At 41.7% G+C, this 9,395-nt stretch overlaps 1 protein-coding gene across 2 annotated transcripts in view; it reads left to right on the top strand.

Annotated features, from left to right (window-relative positions):
• Positions 1-11: 11 nt before the first annotated feature.
• The window catches only part of POLR2B (RNA polymerase II subunit B), a 16,778-nt gene continuing 7,394 nt past the window's right edge, over positions 12-9,395 (top strand). For both annotated transcript variants that reach the window (XM_038134674.1, XM_038134676.1), the window contains exons 1-13: positions 12-136; positions 318-390; positions 1,264-1,414; positions 2,861-2,973; positions 3,246-3,465; positions 4,411-4,569; positions 5,586-5,750; positions 6,264-6,460; positions 7,177-7,296; positions 7,660-7,846; positions 8,543-8,686; positions 8,914-9,053; positions 9,180-9,291. In XM_038134674.1, coding sequence (XP_037990602.1) covers positions 118-136; positions 318-390; positions 1,264-1,414; positions 2,861-2,973; positions 3,246-3,465; positions 4,411-4,569; positions 5,586-5,750; positions 6,264-6,460; positions 7,177-7,296; positions 7,660-7,846; positions 8,543-8,686; positions 8,914-9,053; positions 9,180-9,291 — 1,800 coding nt within the window. In that variant the 5' untranslated portion in view covers positions 12-117. The remainder of the gene's footprint in view (positions 137-317; positions 391-1,263; positions 1,415-2,860; positions 2,974-3,245; positions 3,466-4,410; positions 4,570-5,585; positions 5,751-6,263; positions 6,461-7,176; positions 7,297-7,659; positions 7,847-8,542; positions 8,687-8,913; positions 9,054-9,179; positions 9,292-9,395) is intronic.

The following is a 9,395-nucleotide window of genomic DNA, read 5'->3' as shown; positions in this document are numbered from 1 at the left end:
CGTGTCGGGCCGCGCAGCCGCCGTGCCGCCGCCGCCGCCGCCGCTGGCCCGCGCTGGCCCGCGCTCCCTGCCGCCCCCCGCTCCGCCGCCGCCGCCGCGCCCCCGCCCGCCGCCACCATGTACGACGCGGACGAAGGTGAGGGGTTTTCCTTTTCTTTCTCCTGGCCCTTTCCTCCCGCCCGTCCCGGCCAGGGGTGCCGCTGGGGCCTGCGGGAGCCGGGAGCTGGGAGATGCGGGAGATGCGGTGGGCTCTCCCGGGGTACCGGAGGGAGACGGCGGTGGTGGGAGCCGAACTCTCACGTTGTGCTTCCCCGCAGATATGCAATATGATGAAGACGACGATGAAATCACGCCCGACCTGTGGCAGGAGGCCTGCTGGATTGTTATTAGGTGACCTGCTGAACTCGCTGTCCTTATCCCTTCAACACGTGTGTGCTCTCGGTGTTGCAGGTGACATCCAGCTTGCTCCCGGGAACACGGCTGTAGGCTTAGGAACACGGCTGGATGCTGCAGGCTCGGTCACACTAACCTCTGTGCCTCGGCACGTTCGGAACAGGAGGGCTTTTAGTGGAAACAAAGGGCTGTGGGCAGGGATTAAGAAGCTCTGCTGACCCCCAGCACACGCTTTTTTCAGTGAAGAGAGAGGTGGTTTTGGCTCCGTATCAAGCACGTGGTTTTGCCCACTAAGCTCACTGCTGATGCTGGCATTAGGAAATCAGTACTTGCTTGTTTTCACCATTTTGGTAGTGGTGTTTTTTCCTAGTAAAATATGAGCGTCCAGGACCTGTGTGGCTGGAGCAGAGGGGATCCAAGCTGCAAGTTCTGAGTACTATTACTGGGACTTGGGGGCATGCTCCTAGTTTACTGCAGCTTGGAAAATTAGCTAAGCAAAGTAATTTACAGGTGGTATTGAAAACTTGAGCTGAAGCCACTTTCAGTGAGGTTTGTCATCACATTTTTCTTCCGATTCAAGGGAAATTCGAGGCACTCACTGTGCACGCAGTCATGGCTTCGCCAAGAGGTGGCAGCAAGTCTGGCACTCCAAAGTGTCTGTGTCCTCAGGCAGGGAGGGAATTGTTAAACATTTGTGAGGAGCGTCTGTGTTTGAAACTCACGCCTTGGGTTAAGTGAATGTGTTTGATTCTGCACTATATTTCATGGCTTGTGGAGTTTTGGTAGTAACTATATCTTAAGTTTGTTGATGTATGAAGTACATTAATTAAGATTTCTTATTGACCTGCTCTTTTTTCTTTTTTTGTTAAGCTCCTATTTTGATGAAAAGGGTTTAGTCAGGCAACAGTTGGATTCCTTTGATGAGTTTATTCAGATGTCTGTGCAGAGAATTGTTGAAGATGCTCCACCAATTGATTTACAAGCTGAAGCCCAGCATGCCTCAGGAGAAGTGGAAGAGCCAGTAAGTGGAGAACCTTGGCAGAGATTATGTGTTTTTACAATTCAAAGTTATTTTTCATTTGTTTTTTTCAACTCCTGTCCTGCTGTTTGAGTTGAGAAGTGACCAAGAGCAAGTGGCTGCTTCAGCTCATCTTGCCAGTTCCTCTGCAAAACTGCGTGGACAGAGATTTAGTAGAGCAAGCCAGGTAGCCAAGAGCAAGCTGTGCTTTGGTGAGATTTTGGTTTTTCAGCAGCTTTACCATGGCAAGGCTTATGGCTGAAGACTTCTCTCATAGCTTTGACTCAGGTTAGGTTCAGATTTTCAAAGGGTGCTGTTGTTCGTGTTATTCCTTGGCACCATGTTCCCAAGAGCACAGATTGTCTCGATTCTGCACCATGTGGTGGCTCCTCTACAATGAGTGTGCACCTTCTGCAGTGGCTCTGGTGCTTTCACCTGTGCCCCTTGTGTAGTCTGATCCCTGTTCCATAAGTGCAAATGGTGATGAACCATTGCCTTGCTGTTTTCCTCTAGGGATTTAAGGGAACTTTAGGACACCAGACCATTGAATTTGTTACACTGTTTTCCTGTTCCTTTGCATTTTTGCAGGCAAACAGCTATTCTATAGAGAATAACTGAAATGTCTTTTGGTTTCTTTCATAGGCAAACAGTTCATAAAGATTTAGCTCACTAATTCTTAATATTTCCTCTGTTATTCTGTGCATATTATGGCAGATGTTTGTGCTGTGCCTGGTCATGGTTCAGATCACAAGCATGGTTTGTGCCGGGTTTCTTTTTGCCCAAAAGCTATTATTTTACTTTCTCAAATCACAGAGGTTAGTGTCTTATTCTCATTTATTAAATGCAAGTTTTAGGAATAGGTTCAGAGAGGAAAACTTGTTTTTTCCTTCAGAGTCACTTGCAGGCAATCTCTCACCACATTTGAGGATGCTGGACTAATTTAAGAAAAATGTGTGTATTGGGAAAAAACTTGATTTTTTTGTTTCTGTCTCCCTCTGTTTCTCAGTCTCAAATTTTGAAGGCAGTTTAGAGCACATGAGAGGGTTAGCAACCATGCTTAGTGATAAGAATTATGGTAAATGTATTCTCCTTAAGATAGCTTTCATGAGAACTTGGGAAATAGGACTATATATGGCTGTTGCTGCAAATCCTGGAAAAGGTGTTTCTTCACATAAAGATTGAAACTTTTTTGACCTACAAAATATTTGCCAACGAGAGTCTGCCACCTCCTGTTGTGGCAAGCTTTTGTGCATTTTAAAAATCAGATCATTTTCCAAAAACTCAAGTCTTACTTTGTTTACTTGTCCTGTGGAATCTTCCCAGGAACTGGTGTTACCCAACTTGCTGTGTTTTCATTTATTGGTAGTGGCTGTACTTCTGCAGTAGCAGTTCTGGTTGCTAATAGGAGAGATGTTTCCTCCATTGCAAGTGAACATATTTGTTTTCCAGCCCCGGTATCTGTTGAAGTTTGAACAAATCTATCTCTCCAAACCTACGCATTGGGAAAGAGATGGAGCACCCTCACCTATGATGCCAAATGAAGCCAGACTGAGAAACCTTACGTAAGAGCCAACTCTGTGGTGGATAAACACGAGGAAGAACTACTTCTGCCTTATTAATTCATAGCCTTTTGCAATATAGTAGTGCCTTGAAAATGTAATAATACCTGCTTTGTTTAAACTTCCGTGTCTAGTTATTAAATGCAGATGGTGGTTGATGATTTGGTAATAATGCTTAATACACCAATGAGTGCTTGAATAACTGCCTTCATTACTCAGGGCTGTACAGAAAGGTAGTAACTGACAGATGACACACTGGTGTTTTTATTCTCTAGGTATTCTGCCCCCTTGTATGTGGATATAACTAAAACAGTTATTAAAGAAGGGGAGGACCAATTGCAGACCCAGCATCAGAAAACGTTTATAGGAAAAATTCCTATCATGTTGCGTTCCACGTACTGTTTGCTGAATGGCTTAACTGACCGTGATCTTTGTGAGCTGAACGAGTGCCCACTTGATCCTGGTGGCTACTTCATCATTAATGGCTCAGAAAAGGTAAGGGATATACCTTGCACAGCCATCTTTACAGACACTGGAAGTTCTGTCACTTGTTCCCATATGTTTTGCCAGGAGCATAAACACTCCTATTCCAGTGTACCACTCCGGTGGGAGTGGGAGTTCCTGATCTTGCAGAAAGATGGGCTTTTAGTCATCTGTTAGGGCTTTCTCAAGCCACCTTTTCTTCTTTGAGGCACATTTCCCATCTTCAGTTCTTCCTGTCTTCAGTTTTGTGAACTGCTTTGCCTTTTGTGAACTCTTTGCCAGTAAGTGCTCTAGATATTTTCATTTCCTTTTCCAGTATTGCAGAGCAGCATGCATTCTGAAATGAGGCAATTCCTCACTCAGAGTGTCCTCCAGCTTGTTCACAGCTGTATTTTTGATGCATTTTACTTTAATTTTGCTGTATTTTTGATGCATTTTGTTTTAAGAGCAGGTTCTTGCCTCCATTGCTGTGGAAGCAGCATCAGAAAATCACATCCACACCCTGTTAATGCCTCACCAGTGAAACTGACAGTGTTTTCTAACTGATAACCCAGGCAAACCACAGCAAAATAACTAGAATTTTATATTTCTTCTTGGGTGAAAAGAATTCTAGCTTTGATTGTTGAGCTGGCATTTAAATTTGCCTGTGTAGTGCATTGGCCTTGGAAAAACAGATAGTGAAATGCTTTCTTTATCAGTGTGCAAAATGTCTCAGCACAGCCAGCATGTGTGGTAAGTAATAAAAGACAACAGACTTCCCTGAGTCTCTTGTTTGGACTATTTCATTTTAACTAGCTTATATTTTGTTTAAATCTGTATTTTTAAAATACAATTGACATCATGCTGTGCAGTGCTCTTAAAGTTGAGGCCCCTGAAGGAATAGTAGAAACAGTGTGAGTGTTGCTTTCAGTATTCTCTTTTGTCAATTATTTGCTGGTGCTCTTGTTTCTCACACAGGTCCTGATTGCTCAGGAGAAAATGGCTACAAACACAGTGTATGTGTTTGCAAAGAAAGATTCAAAATATGCCTACACAGGAGAGTGTAGGTCTTGCCTGGAAAATTCCTCTCGACCAACAAGTACAATATGGGTCAGCATGCTGGCCAGAGGTGGACAGGTATGGCTAAGCAGTAATAACCCCAGAGACTTTATTTAGGAGTTTTGATACTGTCCTGTCTCTTTGTGTCATTTGCTTTTGGGGTTTTGAGAAGAAATTTATTCTGATGCTAAGTTGTAAAGAAGATAAAAACAAATGCAAATTTGTTTGTCATATGTTATGCTTGTCTCTGTGATAAATAATTTGAGGATTGAAATGAAAACTCAATTTGTGGCAGATTTTAGGACAAGGCTAAAAATTATTTTTAAATTACTATACATGAGTTTTTAGAAAATGCAGACAAGCTGTGTCCTGTTTTTTCACAAAGAATAAATAAAAGAGCAGGGATCTTGTCTTTCCTGATGTCCAAGCTAGTGTTGAGATGTATTTTGCAGACCACATATTAATTAATATTTAACATCTAATTGTGCCATCTGTGAGGGAAAGTAAGTGCTACTTCTAAAGCAAAAGGTGACAGTACTCATTTAGTATTGCACTGATGTTTTGAAATTTTCCCAGAGCAACTTAAATAGCAGCTTTACAGTATTCTCACTCCTGATGTCTGGGGCACTGATTTCTTCTGCATCCCACAGTAATTCCTTCTGGAGATGGGGAGCAGCTACTTGAATAATCACTTGCTCAGTGGGTTAGAAAAGCTGAGTTTAAGCCTGATAGAAGGAACACTGAAGGTGGGATAGGATTGCTTTTGGCACTGAATGAGAGAAATTATGCATATGAGTGAAATAGTAGTATTTATATTCCTTTGTATCAGCAAAAACCTGACAAGTTTTCACAGGCTTCTAAAGCTTGAAATGTTTTTAAAATAAAAACTCATTGCTGGAGTAAGGTTGCAAAGTAGCTCCTTTAGTTGGCCTGCTGAGAAGCCATGTTTTCCTGTGGTGCTTGAATAAATATGCTTGTGTTGTATCATCCAAATCCAAAGATAGACTTTTACTTAAAGGCAGGATGATTTTAGAGACTTTCCTTGAAAGGCAGGATGATTTAAGCCTAACCCCTGCTCTCCCCCATCCTTGCAGGGTGCAAAGAAGAGTGCCATCGGTCAGCGCATTGTAGCAACTCTGCCATATATCAAACAAGAGGTGCCCATCATCATTGTCTTCCGTGCACTCGGCTTTGTGTCTGACAGGGACATTCTAGAGCACATCATATATGATTTTGAAGACCCAGAAATGATGGAAATGGTAACATATGTTAAATTATTACCTGTTCTCATGTTTGGTGGTGTGTTGGTGCAGTAGTCATCGCTTGAAGCATTGCTCATTTTCCTGTTGTAATTTATTTATTATTTTTGTGGGTTCTGTATTAGAAATGTTGAAAGTTCTGTGCCTAAATCTATTGTAATGATTACATTAAGGGGACAGAGCAGAGTGGAAATTTTTAAGAGTTAATATGTATTTGGAGAATTAGGGTCTTCTCCTGCTGTTGTTGACTTTAACTGTAAAATCTGGATTATACCTGAAATAGCGTCAGACCTAGAATGAACTTGACATTGAATGAATGACAACTATTTTATGAAGTTTAAACTATTTTTTGTGTTCTTTCTGCATGCTTCATTGCTGTTTTCTAGTGCCAGAAAGATCTGGATCAATAATTAGCAGATCCTGAAAAGAATCATTAACAAACTACTGTGTCGTTTCCTTCAGCCCCAGCAGGTACTGGTTGCTACAGGATTTTGCTGTATTTTTTTGCCTTAGGTCAAACCTTCTCTGGATGAAGCATTTGTCATTCAGGAACAAAATGTTGCCTTAAACTTCATTGGCTCAAGAGGTGCCAAGCCAGGTGTCACCAAAGAAAAGAGAATCAAGTATGCCAAAGAAGTCTTGCAGAAAGAAATGCTCCCACATGTTGGTGTCAGTGACTTCTGTGAAACCAAAAAGGCCTATTTTCTAGGGTATGTCAGAACTCTGTCTCACAGCTGCAAATGGATTTTTTTACGCATGTATATGATTGGAAGAATGCTTTGAATAGAAGTTTGTTTTAACCTCAGTCTTCTGGATACTCTGTGATAAACCTTGGGGCACTGGTATATTTTTCAGGCTGAAAAAATGCAAATTTTGATAAACTAGAAAAAAAAATAAAGAAACAAAATGAACCTCAAACCCCTTTTGGATCTTAAGTTAAATATGATGATAGTGCTGAATGACTTTTTGATATCCAGTTGCATGGATAACACCTAGAAATTGATAAGTAAGATTTAGTTAAGTACTGATAAGCTGACTGTAATGTAAACCACTCTTTAAAACCAGTAGCGCGTTGTCTTGATCACTGGTATGCAGATGAACTGTAGCATCAGGAGACTTCTGATTTTACACCTGATTGCATGTGCTTAAGTAGATTGTGTATTACAGTACAGGGCAGATATTTAGCAGAAGAGGCATGACTGTCATGATGTAAATATTTTCTTCTCCCTGTCCTTAGCCTGAACTTTCTGTGGGTCATCCACCTCTAAGGATGGGCTGAAGAGGTTTATTTTAGGGCAGTGGTATGCTAAAGATCTAGAATGGACTGCTTTTAGGAAAGAGTTCACTGACTTTCCTGTGAAAACGTGTAATCTTTGTTGTGAATGTCTGCTGTCAGTTTAAACCATAAACTGTCTTATTTGCTTAGGTATATGGTTCATAGACTGTTGCTGGCAGCACTGGGAAGGAGAGAGCTGGATGACAGAGATCATTATGGCAACAAAAGACTGGATCTTGCTGGGCCACTCTTGGCTTTCCTGTTCAGAGGGTAACTATCACATACACGTTTTCTTTCATGGTAGAGGCATTGCCAACTCTGTGCTTCTAAGTCAGACTAATTCTATTGGGTCAGAGAGCCAGTCTTGGGCAGCACAGCTTCTCTCTAATTATGACTTTTTCGTGGAGTGGTTGAGTTTCCTATAAAAGTAGGTGGCCAGCATTGACTTGTTTTGAAGCATATTTTGTGCATGTTTACAAACAGTTGCATTTGCTTTATTCCCCTCTGCCCCCTCACCCTGGTTACAAATTGCTTCTTTTCAGGAGGACAGTGACATTTTTTTCAAATAGCCCCAAGTAGGCTGAATTGCACGTGCACTGTTTAATCAGATTTCTCGATGTCTTTCTTCTACAGAATGTTCAAGAATTTGCTGAAGGAAGTGAGAATATATGCCCAGAAGTTCATTGACAGAGGGAAAGATTTCAACCTGGAGTTGGCAATTAAAACAAGGATTATTTCAGATGGTTTGAAATATTCATTGGCAACTGGAAACTGGGGTGACCAGAAGAAAGCTCATCAGGCCAGAGCAGGAGTATCTCAGGTACAATAAGAGCTTTGTCAGGTTTACGGTTCTTATGGTAAAACTGTTCTCATGGAAGAGTTTAACATTGCATAGCAGCCATGCATGTTGTATGTTAAACAGAAATATTCTTAAAAGGAAATTTCCTCAGGTGACACAGATGGAGATCCAAACAGTTGGATTTTCATAGGTGCATGGTTTAAGGGATTTTTTGTCATGGTTTGCTTTGGCAGTTGCGTTCACTGCTAAACAGTTGGTGTAACTCTTGTAAAGATTTTTTTTGTTTGATCATAAACTTCTGTGTAAATTCCTAGTCCCAGGGAATCATCGAGGAGGATGGATTTCTTTCCTTTAGTTACTTCCAATGCTTCACAGGCAGTTAAAAAAACTTGAGTGACACCTTATAATATAAAAGTTCTGTATTCCATGGCAAATGATGAGGAGCACTGACTTTATTAGCCCAGGGTCTTGCTGTGGTAAAAGCATGCTCTGGGAACTTCTGCCACTACTACACTAGTTAGGAGCTTGAGATTCCGGGGTAATGTGAGGCTAGTGGAGGTGTGCTAAAAAGTGTAGCTAACAAAAACCAAAGCTGTTTCAGTTCTTTTTAAGCACATAATTTCTAGAGGGCATTGATCCCTTGTGCTAGGGTGTCATGATGCCTGTCAGCAGCACACTTAAGAAGCTGTGACTGACTGAACTCCTTCCTGCGTGCAGGTGTTGAACCGCCTGACTTTTGCATCCACGCTTTCCCACCTGAGACGCCTGAATTCTCCGATTGGGAGAGATGGAAAACTGGCCAAGCCCCGGCAGCTGCACAACACCCTGTGGGGAATGGTTTGCCCTGCTGAGACCCCTGAGGTAATGAAAGCAGGATTTCTGTACTAACTGCCTTTCCCTCACGGTCATTTTGTAGCCATGGCACTTGTGATGAACCCTTGCACTTTTTTTAGTAATGCTGACACAAATATTTAGCTTTATAGCTAACTTGGTGGTTGGAAGCATGTTTTGTGTCTGGTTCCTTGAGGAGTTAAATTGAAATTCTTGGATCTTCTTGATTTGAAAATGCAACTTTGTGTTTCTGCTAGGGTCATGCAGTAGGACTTGTGAAGAACTTAGCCCTGATGGCTTACATTTCTGTGGGCTCTCAGCCATCCCCAATTCTGGAATTCTTGGAAGAGTGGAGTATGGAAAACCTAGAAGAAATATCTCCAGCAGCAATAGCTGAGTACGTGCAAATAAAATTCTTCAAACAGACTTAAGCTTTATCCTGCACAACTCTTCAAGGGTTTAAGGGTTATTTGGTGGGGTGGGATATTTTTAATTACAATTTGTTTGTGTTTCCCCTTTCTAGTGCTACCAAGATATTTGTTAATGGCTGCTGGGTAGGAATACATAAAGATCCGGAGCAGCTGATGAATACCCTAAGGAAGCTTCGTCGTCAGATGGACATCATTGTGTCAGAGGTATAAATCTTTGCATCTAGAGTTTGGGTTGGGATAATGCCTTGATACTACTTTGCAAGTTTCAAGTAGCATTATTTGTAAGTCTCTTTTTGAATATACTTCCT

The sequence above is a fragment of the Motacilla alba genome, chromosome 4 (genome assembly GCF_015832195.1).
Source record: "Motacilla alba alba isolate MOTALB_02 chromosome 4, Motacilla_alba_V1.0_pri, whole genome shotgun sequence".
Lineage (NCBI taxonomy): Eukaryota > Metazoa > Chordata > Aves > Passeriformes > Motacillidae > Motacilla > Motacilla alba.
The sequence above is the reverse complement of the archived record's forward strand: the minus strand, read 5'-3'. Positions and strand labels throughout refer to the sequence as shown.